The sequence below is a fragment of the Eubalaena glacialis genome, chromosome 5 (assembly GCF_028564815.1).
Source record: "Eubalaena glacialis isolate mEubGla1 chromosome 5, mEubGla1.1.hap2.+ XY, whole genome shotgun sequence".
NCBI classification, from domain to species: domain Eukaryota; kingdom Metazoa; phylum Chordata; class Mammalia; order Artiodactyla; family Balaenidae; genus Eubalaena; species Eubalaena glacialis.
This window is the reverse complement of record NC_083720.1, coordinates 67217186-67232382: the sequence shown is the minus strand read 5'-3', so window position 1 is coordinate 67232382 and position 15197 is coordinate 67217186. Positions and strand designations below refer to the sequence as shown.

The window sequence follows — 15197 nt, the reverse complement described above, 5'->3', positions numbered from 1 at the left end:
CACAATTTAATTTTCCAACAATCTAGGATTCATTGCTAAATTAGATGATTGAACATTTTGTAGTAATTAAAGACGCATTGAATACACCTTGTAGAGGATTTTAAGGTACGTTGACCTGTGGCCAGTGAGTAATCTCCTGTCTTCTGACTTTCCTCCTAGTGTTTTGCTGTGCGCTCTCTGGGGTGGGTGGAAATGGCGGAGGAGGACCTCGCCCCTGGCAAGAGTAGTGTTGCCGTCAACAACTGCATCAGGCAGCTTTCTTACTGCAAAAATGACATCCGTGATACAGTCGGCATTTGGGGAGAGGTAAGTAACAGGTGAAAATAATTAATGGCAGACTTGCTTGCATTCCACTGCTCCTCAGGAAACCCCAGAGCTCTGAGAGCCGAGAGATTTGGTACTGAGGGCTGATGAAGGTATTTATCGGGGGCACTTTCCCGTGAAGGCAGCTGGTGTAGACATGATGCACCTGTGATTTACCTATTAGCCCTGCCAGAGCCCGTTGAGGACTGGGGCCCTGGGAGAGGGCATTTCTCAGTGTCTAAATGACAGGATCTACTTCGGTATCCTGAGTCCCCAAGGATCCATGGATGGACTTAAGGGCCCAGAAACCCCCTAACCTCCATGCATAGTTGGATGTGCCAGTCTACAAGAGCAGTTTTCTGGGAAGAAGACCCATACCTCTCTCAAAGTACATTCTCAAAGGGGAACGCGACCCCCACATATACACCCAAAACTGTTGTTGCCCCTTCTCTAAAAGTTGACACGTCATCCTTTTATAATATAGTCTTCTTTATTTGCGATCTGAAAATCCACCTCGTACATGAGTTTTGGAATTGATACCTGTGTATTCTTTCTTACTGTGAAGAACAAAGCAATTCCAGTTTGAAATGTTAGTTGAGATCATTTCAGAAAGGAAAGTAATGAGTAAAAATACCAAATTTGTATAAAAATCACATGAAATTAGAAAAGCCATATTCCTACCAAGCTCTGAGACCTGTACAACAAGCATATCAGGAGCATCACGAGATAGTGGTCTGCGTGAATCCACTCTACTTGATCAGTCCCCAGTTAAGAGAATTGGCAGCAAAAGTTTGCTTTTTGAGTGGGCTGTTAGGAGCCCCTGTCACCTTTTGTCCTAGCAGCACTGTCACAGCAGGAGGTAGGTTCCCAAGGCTCCGCGTGGTAGAGTCCGTCTGCTTTAGAATGGGGCTGACCTGCATCGCCAACCAGACTTTTAGATGCCAGGCATGGGGGGAGAGGAGGAAGAATTTTCTCCTGCCAAGAAAAGGACACTTTTTTGGTATTTGCCTCTATTATCCTTTCACTGCGTTACCTTTCCAATACCCAGGCCTATTTCTCCCACCAAGTTATCCATCTGTCTTCTCTCTCCTTCATTCAAAATGCTGTTCTACCAAAGGCATAGATCTCAGCTAGGATTTAGAAGGACGGCTGGCGTAACCTATACTGCTGTGTGAGAGACTAATGAATACCACCAGGTATTTAGAAGAGCTAAGTAAGATTCTAAAGGAATCTCCAATTGGCACGATCCCAGCAGGAAAGAAAGCTTTGGATGGGCCAGCAATGCCTGAAAATCTGCTATGCCTTCCCACCTAGTTAGCCCCCGCTAGGTCATTCCTATTTTCCTCAGTTCTTTCCTCTTCTTCTGAAACGATAAATTCTTCAAGCAGTGTTTCTAGTTCATAGTATATAAAGTACAGCTCAGTGTTTAGGGTTATGAGCTGTGACTTTTTGCCATGCCTCACCACGCACAGCACAACTCCTTAAAGGTTTGTTGAACGGCTGACTGAAAATAAAGTCATGACTTTCAGATGAGTGTCCCATCTTTAGATGACACCTGCATAAGCACTGGTCGTTTGGGTTACAAAAACCAATTAGCAAGACTTTACAGTGGTCAACCAGGAGTTGCTGAGTGTTCATGAGAAAAGGGAAGGGGCACATACGGGAAGACACGAGTGTGCCTGATGAACTCAACAGAAGCCATGATGCATTTTCATTCAGGGATAGTCCACACTCAGCCAACCATTCTCACCTCAGATGACCAGCTGGCAGCTGTCACTGCTTCTGTACAGTAATACGATGACTGTCGACAGAGGTAATTGACGAAGATGGCCTGTGTTGCCTTTGTGTGGACCAGTTGTGGTTTCTAAGCTGAATCAATCCAAAAGAAATGCACCACCCAGCTCAGTGCGGGGTGGGGGGATGATTTCAGCTCATCCTGGATCTCATCTGTAGACGCTTGGCTTAGACATTGACCAGCAGAGGCACTGAAACACCCATGTCTGCCACCTTGGCAGCAGAGCTTGTGTTCACTCTGAGAACCTTTGATGGGGACCTGAAATATCGTTCTCAAAAACCAGACCAAGGAGCATCTGTCCTGCTTTGAAGATCTGCCAAGAAGCCTCACTGTGCTGCCTTGCTAGACCTCCCTAGCGTCCACGCCACAGCATCTGGGCTGACCATGACCTTCAGTGGACAGTTTAATAATTTCTTAAAATTATGCCTGAGGTTTTGCAAGGGGAGTGAAGTTGGATAGCCTAGCATTCCTACCCTCAAAGAGCCAATATGTGAGGAAACAGGAGACCAAAACCTGAAAACCTGAAGCGTGATGCAAGAAACCTCAGCCTCCCCCGTGTTGGTATCACAACAGCACATGCGCAGCTAAAGGCCTCGCGGCTTCTGTGTTAGGCCGTGAGCAGGTTACTTAACCTATAAGCCTCAGTTTTCCCATCCGCTAATCACAGATAATAAAACCAAGCTCTGAGGCAAGTTAGAGCACTCATGAGCCAAGGAACCTGAAGCCTGTGGCATAATATCTGAGATGTGATAAAGTCACTTCAGCGTTAGCTGTTGTAGCACCGAGAAGTGTCACAAAGCTGTGCCTGCTATTTACCAGCCAGATCACACAGATAAGAAGTGGTGTAAAAGTTGAGAAGAGACAGACATCGTTGTGGACCTGGGAAGGGCGTCAAGGGGATGCCTGGTAGGGTCTGGCCAGAGGGGAAGGAATGGGGACAGAGGGGTTATGAGAGGATGACAGACTTGGAGTTAGTAAGAGACCAGATTCTCCAGGGAACCCGCCATTAGCCTTTTTTCTTAGAGTAAAGATTCAAAGTGTAAATAATTAAAAATGAGAGCCAGCTAGAAAGCAGGCTAGGGATACATCTCAGAGGATTTGGAGAAGGAGAGAGAAATTGGGCATGTGAGGGGAAGATGAAAGATTTATGAATATTTTAATCAGGAGGGGATATTTCTCTCTTAGGAGAACAAATTACAGGGGTGAATTTTTGATCGTTGAACCGACACCCCCAGGTAGCCACAGACATCCCGAGGACGTGTGGTTTTGCGAGGAAGGTAACCTGTCTTCTCGTTGACTCCCAGGGGAAGGACATGTACCTGGTCCTGGAGAATGACATGCTGAGCCTGGTGGACCCCATGGACCACAGTGCGCTCCACACGCAGCCCATCGCCAGCATCCGCGTGTGGGGCGTGGGCCGCGACAACGGCCGGTGAGTGCCCCGGACCAGCGCTGTCTTTTGTCACCTCACCCAGCGCCCCAGTTTTAGCTTAACCCTGAAGCGGGGCCTCACTGTTACTGCATGTTGCTGAATATGAAACTTGACAGTAGACTCTCTATAGAAATGTGTAAAAACTTAAAGCACATCTCTATCCCTGCCTCATCAACCCTCCGAGCTCCTTGCGTTCCTTGTTTCTGTACCTCAAACCTTTTGTCAACTCTGGATCCTGCCTCTGATTCCATGTATTTCTCCCCCGCCCCCGCCACTCATCCTCATTCATCTAAGTTCCCTACTCATCCAGGCTTTCTGAACTCCCACCTTTTTTTTTTTTGTCTTCTCTGCAGTCTGTTTTAAAGTTGAGTCTCAGCTATTTCAGATGCTCTGCTATTGGTATTTTCTTTGTAGAGGGTTTGTTGGAAGGGAGAGGTTGTACAGCCTTTAATCACATGCTTTATTATTTTTTTAAATTTGTTTTATTGATGTATAGTTGATTTATAATGTGTTAATTTCTGCTGTACAGCAAAATACACACTGTACAGTATAACTGTACAGGGATTCAGTTATGCATAGGTATACATATTCTTTTCCATTATGGTTTATCATAGGATACTGAATATTTCCCCGTGTTATACAGTAGGACCTTGTTGTTTATCCAAATCGCAAGCTTTAGATCATTAACTCATGCTGATAAGGAGCTCCTGGGGTTTGAAGTTGGCTGAACTCTTTTAACGTTTGAAATGTCTGGTCATACCAAAGTTCCACTCAATGTGTATTTTTCTGAAATTGTACTGAATATTTGTCATTGCCAGCAAGTACTTCTTAATAGATGTGTTGTGCATTTTTTGCTCTCCAGAGTGACTGGAAACAAGGAAGTTCTGATTTTCAAGTACATATTCTAACTAATAAAGTAACAGTAATCATAGGCATCATACTTTGATACTTTATTAAGTAATTGGGCTACATGAAATGCATCTAACTCTTGAATTAAATTAATCTTTGTCAACTCTCGAGGTATACCCGAGGATCTCCTAGCATTTAGGGACAAGCTATAGGATGATTATTTATTGCTCTGTTGAAAAGGGGCAAGAGCATAGCAGAAGCTGCTGAAAATCCCAGACGGCAGAGAGACTGCTCCCCTGGGGTGGCTCCATTCCTGGGCATCCTGGTTTATCGGGTCATGGGGTCCTCTAGGTGGCACTGCCTTGGCTTCGCCATCCTTTGTCTCCCAAAGATGGGCAGTAGTGGATTTGATAGTTTTTTGATTCAGTTCCAAGTCCTAAGCCTGAAAGGAAAGTGGTTAAGCATTCATCAAAGAACAAGCAAAAATTTTTGCTGGAATCACAGGTGAGAAACGGTCTGCAAAAGAGAGAGCTGCAATGTCCTCTGACAGCTGATTGGATAAACCTTCGTGGGAGCACAGTTGTGTCTTTGAGCTTTTGTAACAGTGATGAACGGTGGCAGCTGGACCAGGTGCTTTGGGGGGAAATGAGCGGATAGATTATGCATCCACACCTGTCATTCAGTTGCTTAGCAGAGCTGGAGCACTGGAGTTGATGCATTGGCATGAATTGATTAATTTTACAGAGGAAAATACCTGACGATGTTCATGCATCATTAAAAACATTTAGCCTCGATGGAAGAGTGTCAGATACTTGATCCTTCCCTACTTCATGTCCTCCAAGTTTATTTTTAAGACAGGAGCCAAGGTGAAGATCATTATATACATGTACAACTGGATGGGGTTGTGGTTTTTTTTGTTTTGTTTTGTTTTGTTTTGTTTTTTAAAGAATTCCAAGATACTCTTTTTTTTTTTAAAGACACCAATTGTACTTGAACATTTGTTACTTTTTTTTTTTAATCTATTTATTATTTATTTTTGGCTGTGTTGGGTCTTCGTTTCTGTGCGAGGGCTTTCTCTAGTTGTGGCAAGCGGGGGCCACTCTTCATCGCGTGCACGGGCCTCTCACTATCGCTGCCTCTCTTGTTGCGGAGCACAGGCTCCAGATGCGCAGGCTCAGTAGTTGTGGCTCACGGGCCTAGTTGCTCCGTGGCATGTGGGATCTTCCCAGACCAGGGCTCGAACCCGTGTCCCCTGCATTGGCAGGCAGATTCTCAACCACTGCGCCACCAGGGAAGCCCCCGAGGGGTTGTGTTTTTTTCAGGTTAGCTTGTGAGTGGATTTCATCGATGAGGTTTTCAGTTCACCCCAACTCTTTAAAGTAAAGCCAAATGCTCTTTGTTCAGGGAGAAAATATGATTCAACTTCCAGTTGACAAAATTATTCAAGCCCTGAGCTTAGTTCCTCTCATCTGTGAAATGAGGATGATAATAAGGACCACAAAGCATGTGTATATATGTGCCTCTGTGTGTATAGTAATTGGCCCACTGATGGGGGATGTGGAAAATGCTTAATGAATGTTAGCTCTTGATTCGTTAAAGCAACATCCACTAGCAGAGACAGCTAATTACATGGCTTCCTTTCAAAGACAAGGAGGATGAGGGAGGGGTCAGACCTCAGGGAGGTTTCGAGGACAGTTTATCATTGATAACAGAGGGCAAGAGGCTGTTTCAGACACTGAGTTCAGTTGTCCTACAAAGCAGGAAGAACCACTCCCCTTGCCACCCAGTGATATCAGTGTAAATTAGGTTACCTTGCCTTGATTATGTTTTTGAAATGTGGGCTGAGTTACTCATGTTTTTTAAGCCATTTCTTATTCTTACTCAATGTTAGCAGATAAGTGTAATTTAGAAATACACTGAGGGTTCTGCATCAGCTGTCAGGACCTCAGAAAGCTCATGTAGTGGTTGGGGGCCCTTGAGCTAGATTGCTTTTGAAAAAGTAAATAAAAAAGTATGTTTGTCAGTGAAAGGTTGTATTTCTCCCATTGGACCCCTGAGTTTTCATTCTCTAAAAGAAGGCCTTTGTATTCCTGCTTTTTTTTTTTAATACTTTCTTTTGCTCTTGATTCCTTTTTTTTTTTTTCCTTACAGCAATTTACAAGAGCAAATTCAATTTGCAATGCTGCAAAGGAAAGGAGTTTACACTTTGCATGAATAAAACATAAAAGTGTTTCATTTTGCTTGAGAAAATGAGTCCATTTCACATTCTCTTTTGTAACCTCCCTTGCCGAGAAAATGGAATCTCTTAGGGAATTTCTTGATGTGGTTAAAATGAATATGAAAAGTATGTATACCAGAGGCTTGAAGGGCACAGTGTGTCTTGAAATTCAGAGTGCTTCACTGAGCCATGTAATTTCAGGATTTATAAAGAGGTTTTGGGTTTAGCATTTTCTTAAGGCTTTCAAGTGGATTTGATTTGCTCTGAAGAAATTCCTTACGGAGTAAGTTTACTTTGGGTGAGGGGGTGATCCAGCTGTGACACACCCCACTGATCCCCCAGGTTGATTTGTAGAAACCTCTTATTATGAATGGCTGAGAAGTCGCCATTGCATCAGATGTTGGTTCTCTGTTGGGTGCTGGTGGTTGCAGGACTGGACTGAAGTTTTTGTCTTGTTCTTGAGAGTCACGCCTGCCTTTATTATGGCATTTCTTGGAGCCCATGTGCATTACTGCCAGGCAAAGGGAGGGCTCCCTCCTCCTACTTGGGTTCCTTTTGATCACAGTGAGATAAATGTCAAGGCTCCCAGAGATGGGACTGGTGAAAGGGGTTTCATGAGCCTTGTATTTCCAATCAAAGGTAGCACCAGGGAGCACCCAGATTGACCTGCTCTGCTTCCACCCCTGTGGGAAGGAGGCCCTGGGTTGTAGAACTGGCATTTTGCCCCCAGTGACTGGGGCAGGTGACCACAGTGCCACCTCTCATCTTGTCTCTACGGACCTGCAGGCTGCCCTTCCAAGGATGGGGTGGGAGGGATTTCACAACAATTTCAGGGGCCATGCTAATCCGGCCACAGCTCTCCTATTTATTCATTCGGCCCTGGGAAGCAGCACTCTCTTTATTCTTTTAAAGAGATATCAATAGCAAGCAGACGTAACTTCTGAACATAGGAGACCTTAAACTGGGACTTTCCTTGCCTCTTGTGACAGGTAAGGGAAGGGGCACACAGATCCTTCTGTACGTTGCCGATAGGCAATAGAATCTGCTAATCCTGTCTGTTTCCCATGAGAAAGGAAAGTGGGTGGATGGTATAGTCCAGGGTTTCAGACCCCATAAGTGGGATTTCCCAGGTCAGTGTACCATGGAGCACTAATCAGGTCAAATGTTCACAGACTTCCCTTGAAAGGAAAAAAAAAGGGATCTAGGGTCAGTTGGGAAAGTGGGTTAAACTAAGTGCATCAGGCCCCTTTGCTTTGGACCCTCTGGGAGGTTCTCCTGTCCTGATGCGGACTGGAACCCTTTTCTTCATGGAAATGCAGCCTCACGGAACACACTTTGGGAAACGCTGCTCTGGTCAGTAAACTCATTAATTTAAATTAGTGGCAACACTAGATTGCTGTTTTTGTCTTTAGGAAAAACTGGAATTCCTTGTAATAAATAACCATTATAAGTGGAGACCCCACTGGGCCTGCTCTAATGAAGGTAAAATTCCTTTATAATTAAAAGCAGCCATCACAGCCATTGTGCACGAGCGCTTTTTAAAAAGCACTTTCTTATGCAGGTTAAATGTTGACCCTGTGATACTGTTTGTGCTTATAGTTTGTATAGCAGAACTTCTCTTCTGAGAAGGTGTTTTATGTGTCTCTTTTCTGCTTTTGATGAACAATTTTTAATAAAATCTTACTGTGTGATAGATTATTCATAAATTTCCAATTGTTTATCTTTTTTTTTTATAAATTTATTCATTTGTTTATTTATTTTTGGCTGTGTTGGGTCCTCGTTTCTGTGCGCAGGCTTTCTCTAGTTGCGTCAAGTGGGGGCCACTCTTCATCGCGGTGCGCGGGCTTCTCATTATCGTGGCCTCTCCTGTTGTGGAGCACAAGCTCTACACGCACAGGCTCAGTAGTTGTGGCTCACGGGCTTAGTTGCTCCGTGGCATGTGGGATCTTCCTGGACCAGGGCTCGAACCCGTGTCCCCTGCATTGGCAGGCAGATTCTTAACCACTGCACCACCAGGGAAGTCCTGGGCCTCTTGGGTTTTGATCTAATTGAAAGTTATCTCGATTTTCCCTTTGCCACTGTTTCTTTTCCTAGGAGTGATGGAGGGAGGCGGGTCTTCACAGGGAGGATGGAGAGCTTCCTAATGACATGTAGTCAGAGGGTTCTCTGAGCCAGCCAGTAATGAAAGATTGATGGAATCCCAAGATCTGATAAAAGTTTAATCTAAGGTATATGCTGCCTTGCTTCAGGGAGAAACGTCTTCAGGGAGAGAGCAGTAATTCTCTCCCTATGCTCCAGTATTATCTTGACCTCTAGAGCTAATTTCTTTTTAATATAGACACATGATAAGCAAAGGCACCAGGATTTACTTGACCATTCTGCTGACTTACACCGTACTTATATTTTATCTCTATAGAAGTGGCCTTCTTGCCTTCTCTTAATCATGCTGGGATGCTTGCTAATACTTTCAATCTAGAATAACCTTTAAGGAAAGACATTGTAAGTGATTGTCGAAGAAAAGTTTCCCTCAGAGGAATGCCTTGAGAGTGTCTTCAAGCCGATCCTTCCTTAGTGGATATATGAAGACAACAGTTTCTTCTGAGGAACGCATCCTGTGTTTTGATAACCGGTTCAGTGCATAATCCATTGTTTCTCATAAGCATGTTTCAGCACCAGGCGGTGTAGTGTGGGAGCTTGAGATTGTCGTGTCAACAGCAAAAAATTCTGATGATGATCCCTGAGCAACTTCCATCTCACGCTTCCCCTGAGTCCCAAGCCAGGTGAGGGATGGCCCATTCTGGATGTGGCATGAGGGTGGTCCATCATACTAGGCTCCAGTGATTCTCTGTCAGTCTTGAAAGTACTGCGATCTTCTTGGAACACTTAGAGCCTTCCGAAACCAGAAGTAAGAGTAGTGTCAGCGGAGAAGAAGCCTAATGACCCACGCAGACATGGATTCGTGTCTTAGAGAGCAGAAAAAGTTGTTAACTATTGTAACCCAAAGCGTCACTTGGTCACTTGGCCTGTCGTATATACTCAACAAATGAGTAAGTGTTTGATAAATCGCTAAAAGCCTTATGTTATCGCAGATGAATGGACAGTCACTGTTTTTCGTACACAGATTATCACCTTGAACTCTTTTACTTAAATGTAATCGTCTGAGATTTTGGGCTTCCTGGTGAATCCAATGATTGAGAGCATAATGCAGCTCCTCTGATTCGTTTCACTCACAGAACACTTCTGACACCAAATGTGTGGGTTTTCCACACCAAGCAACTCTCCAGGTCTCTGCCGCCAGCAACTGGGTGTCCCACAATTTAATTCCATTCTGACACTGACTACCAGGAGTTAGCCCAGACCCCTCCGCCCCCAGGTTAAGGGCTCAGTCCCTGCAAGACTGCCCTCACTTCAGATGCCAGTCACAAGTCCAGGCCACCCCTACATCTGCCCGAGAGCAGCTATAAATCAGAGGTTCCCATGGAGGTTTCTCCTTAGGTTCAATGATTTGCTATAACGGTTCACAGAACTCAGGAAAACACTTTACTTACTATTACCAGTTTCTTATAAAGGATACAAATGAACAGCCAGATGAGGAAGCACAAAGGGTGAGGTCCAGAAGGGTTATCAGCTTCTGTCCCCGTGGAGTTTGGGGTATGTCACTCTCCTGGCACCTGGATGTGTTCACTGACCCCCGACCCCCAAAGCTCTCTTGACCCTGTTGTTTAGGGTTTTTATGGAGGTTGCATTACATAGGCTGACTGATTAAATCATTGGCTGTTGGTGACTACCTCAATCTCCAGCCCTTCTCCCTTCCCTGGAGGTTAGGGTGAGACTGTAAGTTCCAACCCTTTAATCACAACCTGGTCTTTCTGTGAGCAGCCCTCACTCTGAAGCTATGTAAGGGTCCCCAGACATCTCGTTAATGTGCAAAAAGGTACTCTTGTCGTTCTGGAGAGTCCAAGGGTTTTAAAAGCTCTTGTGTCCAGAACCAGGGTCTAAGACCAAATATTATAACAGAAGATGCTCCTACCACTCAGGAAATTACAAGGGTCTTGGAAGCTTTGTGTCAGGAATCATGGACGAAAACCAAATATATATTTCTTATTATATTACAATATCATGGTGCACAGTTGGTTACTGGAGAAGACGAATTTGAGAACATCGGGTGGATCTCAGGGAGTCTCAGCACATATAATTATGTCAAGTTTTTGAGAGCCAGGTTGGTCAAGAGAAGGAATACTGGTATAGGAATCCCACCATGTGCAATTTTATCATGGTTCTTCCCTGGCACTGGTGTTGGGGACTTAGTGTCCCAGCCTCTCCATCTGCAGTGGGGATTTTTGCTGGGATGGCAGAGATGTGAAGGTGCTTTCATAGAACTGTCAGGCATTGTCCCTAGGGGCAATACTTTTATTAAGAATTAATATTTCCTTGAAATATTACCCTGGGTCAACTGTAACAGATTATAAAAATCAGGAGAAATTTTAAAACATGGGAGGTTCGCATTATTTTGTCTTTGACTTTAAATATCTAAAACTCTTCCGTTATTGGTTCCCTGTGAGTCTTGACTGATGACGTGATGCCTCTTCAAAGGCCAACACTGATGTTTAGAACCTCCCCTCTCCCTGCCCCAACCAAGTGGCTTAGTGTGTTTCTAAACCTCTTATTAAACCAGACTTGGTGCTTATGTATCACAGCTGTGAATTAAAGCCTGGCAATGAATTGTGTATGCAGGAGTTATTTTTTTAATAGAGAAAAGTGAGAATTTATGAAAATTATCCTGTAATGAGTTTTCAGACCAGTCACTTGGGATCCAAGACTTCCTGCTGCTGTCATACCTGTCTGTGTCAGCATGGGCTGTACCAGCTCCCACTGAAGCCCACGTTTCTCTTCTCCTCCAGCTCGCTGGCCTCTCTCCTTCGGCAAGAGGACAACCGGATTATGTTCCCTGTTTTCCCTCTTAGCGGCACACAACCTTTGGGCTCCAGCACCAGGTGCCCTGTTTCTTTATTATAACTTCAACTGGGAATTCTTCTTTTCTAGGCAGCTCCCAAAGAGTGCCCTGGGGAACTGCTCTTTAGAAAAGTAAAAAAGAGAAAGGAAATCAAAAACAAGAATTAAGAAATTAAAGTCAGAGTCCTCAGGCAAGGACTCAATTTCTGAGGGTAAAAAAGTCCTGGGAGCAGAATCAGGCAGGCATTGTCGCAGTGGCCAGAGATTGGAAATACCAAATCAGGCTTGGGGCCAAATGAAAAATATGTGAGCCAAGGAGTTCATTTTCAGTGGAAAGGGTAAATCTCTCTAAACCCAGGAAGAATCATTTAGATTATAAATAAAGGAACACAGAGTGGGTGACAGACTGGATCTGGTGCCATTCGCATATCCAGAGAAGTTGGATGGTAGGGGGAGTAAGAAATAAAACGTAGAAAATTTTGTCATTCTACCTGATATTTTACACCAGAAACATGTCCAAGGGCAAGGAGTGTTTGAAAGTACTTGGGTGGGATGGGCTGGGGTTAGGGATGCCCAGTTACAGGCTCTGAAGGAGCCCGGGGTTGGGGGAGGCTGAGTACAGGGCTTGCTGACGTGGCAAACAGAACCGTCAAGTAATGCGGCAGGGAGCTGGCCATGAGTAGAAAGGGCCAACCAGATGAGGACTGCCTTTCTCTACGCAGGCAGTGCCTTGTGCTTCTAATTGCTTCTCTAGGCCAAGTCATCTCCCCTGTCTTGCCAAGTCTGCCTCTTTGGGTGAGTGGCTCCAGCTGTGTTTTCAAAGGCTCCTTTTTACCTGCACAGAGCACCCTGGCCCATTGGAGATCCGCATTCAGGTAGGGCTCATGCGCCCGGGCCCCGTACCCTGAGTCGCCCAGCCCAGAATCGGGCAGGTCATGATAGAAAGGAGGGTCCCTTTGTAACTGGAAAGTTGTTTGTGGCTCCTGCCTCTTCATCTCTAAATCCTTACTTGCCACCCGCTAAAGGAGAACTCCCAAGTATCAATTTATTGGAAACAAAGTCAGAAAAATCTAAGTCTCAAATCTGTAGCCCAGTAGAACCAAATGTTTCTAGGAGGGCACCGAAACCAGGTCGGCCCCAGGAGACAAACTAAATAGAGAACGACAGCCTATGGGATAAGTTTTGCAGGAATTTTACATACAGCACCAGTAGAGGCACCAGTATCATTTCTTTGATTACCAAATCTGTGAAATAGATATTTAGTTCATCTCGAAAGTATCTGATTCTCCCTGGCCCTGACCCCTCAGCAGCCCTCCCACCCCATCTGCCTTTGGACATAATTGGAATGGGGATTGGGATAAGGATAAGAGGGCACAAATCACTCCTAAATCTGTAAGCATCTGTCTGAACTCCAACGAGTTCAGCTGCCTCATGAAAGAAGCTTCTCTCCTTACTGCAAACCACAAGGCTGTAGATAGTCGTGTGTGCGTGGCGCCTGCTTGGCTAACCTATGGCCAGGCCACCTTTGCCCTTACTCCAGTGTGGTTCATGGTTCTGCCATCTAGGCAGCTACACAGTCAACAACTTGGGGGTCCTCTTACCCCCACCACATGTAGGGAGTGGTCAGACCCTAATGCTTTGGCCTCTTAATACTTAAGTCAGCTGCCCCTCCCCAGGCTCCTCCACCTGCCGTCCAGTATGGTGGCCAAGTGCACATGCCCAGCTGCACTGGCTTGTACCCTTGGGGCACAGCCAGAGCCTATGGGAACTTACACCCCAGCACCTCCGAAGGAAGAAGCTTTATTTAACTTGATTATTATATGTGTGTATCTACCCACGTGAAAATAAATTTTGCACGGACAGTTATTAGATTTTTTAAAATTTGTGTGTGAATGCCCACGTTCTTTATAGTCATCTATTTTTCTGTGTCATTGGCTTTCAAGCTATTTTGTCCTAACCTGTAAGAAATACAGTTTATGGCATGACCTAGTTTTTCCCCCTCCCGCCTCTCTCTCTTTCCTTGACTCACACAAAAGTTTTACACAACAGTACTTATATTCGCAATGTGTTCTGTTCCTTGATTTCTTTCTTTGCTACACTCTGTTCTATTTAACTTTGATTAATTGATTATAGTTTGAATAACACTGATCTTTGGTTAACTTTTCCAAAAAGTCTTTGAACTGAACACTCTACCAGCTTAATACCTGGTGTTTAAATTTAAAAAGATTCCACAGACAAATAATGTTAGGAAACGTCCTGCTCTCAGAGAGCCCCGAATACACAGCTTAGCTATTGAAGGCTCTAAGCTGTCCTGCACTTAAAACTTGGTGAGCATAAAACACATTAATTGCTTCCTACCAATGAACTGCAGGGACTCAGTGGCATTTCTGGAGCCCGCCAGATTAGAAAACACTGAACTACACTGATCTAGGGGTTCTGAATGATGACTCTGTATCACAGTCTGTTATCACAGATCTCTATTTTTAGATGTTCCTTTGCCTAGCACTCCACCCCCCATGCCTGCACGGAAAAGTGTGGTATTCTCACAAGCATAGCTTTCAGTACAGTCAGTGAATTCTCAGAGAATTTGGCCTACGGTGAAAATTGCGTACGTTGTCACCTTTCCCTTTTTGCCAGGAAGTTTCATGTTAAATCAAACCCTCAATTGCCATAATAATAATAGACTGAACTATATGACTGCCTTTTTTGTGGATCAGAAATGGTTGAATGTGGTTCAAATTAATATTTAGCCTAACTGATTTATAGACTCACTTCTTCTTTCCATCTGGTTTCAAATTTTACTTTTCTAATTTAAGAGCGTGATAGAATGTGTGCCTTTCATTGTAAACTATTTAATCCTTTTGGGAAGCAAATGGGATATAAATTTTAATAAGTAAACAGAGTCCAGCTGTAACGCCCCATTAACCAATAGAGTGTTTAAAATACAGATTTTTTTTCTGATTTCCCTTTTATTCAATAATTGGTAAATGCTATGCATTTCACAATGAGGAGTATTTTGGGGTTTTTTTTTCCCCCCTGTACAATCCCTGGGTGGCTTTAAGAACAGCAAATTTTAAAATATATCTTTGCAGACAATTAATATTTATTGACCAATCCAAATGACATTTGTGGCTTTCTCCATGAATTAGAGAATAATAGTGTCGCAGAAATCACCTCAGCCCTCAAGGTACTTGCTTTACCAGACTAGTTTTCTCCACCACCAGGGATCTCATTACAAAGATAAACAGCAATTACTAAAAGCATTACGTCTAATGGATGGTGTGGAATTTCTTAATATATTTCCCCCGCAAATTTGGTGGCCTAGAGTAATTGTCTGTGCCCCTGTATTGCCTAGAGGAAATATTTTGATTTATCTCTATATAGCTTCTAGCTTGAGTTGCTTTGGGTTTTGTTGTTGTTGTTCGACTTAGGAAAAACTGTAGAAGATATTTATTAAGAAAGATAAAACCTAATCCTATTCATTAAATTCACTAAGTCAAGGGTTGAAATAAAAGGGAGAGAAATTTTTTTAAAATAAAAGATAAGGTTTTAATATGTCTATACTGTACGAATTAGAGTGCTTCTTTAAAAAAAAAAAGAAGAGAAGATGGTGTATATCTTAAGTCTTTAAATCTTGGGTCACTTTT

The 15197-nt window shown here is 43.9% G+C and overlaps 1 protein-coding gene across 16 annotated transcripts in view; it reads left to right on the top strand.

The window, feature by feature from the left end:
- Nucleotides 1-15197, top strand: part of APBB2 (amyloid beta precursor protein binding family B member 2) — a 372773-nt gene that overhangs the window by 304488 nt on the left and 53088 nt on the right. For all 16 annotated transcript variants that reach the window (XM_061192201.1, XM_061192196.1, XM_061192197.1 and 13 more), the window contains 2 exons: nt 160-306; nt 3403-3530. In XM_061192201.1, coding sequence (XP_061048184.1) covers nt 160-306; nt 3403-3530 — 275 coding nt within the window. The remainder of the gene's footprint in view (nt 1-159; nt 307-3402; nt 3531-15197) is intronic.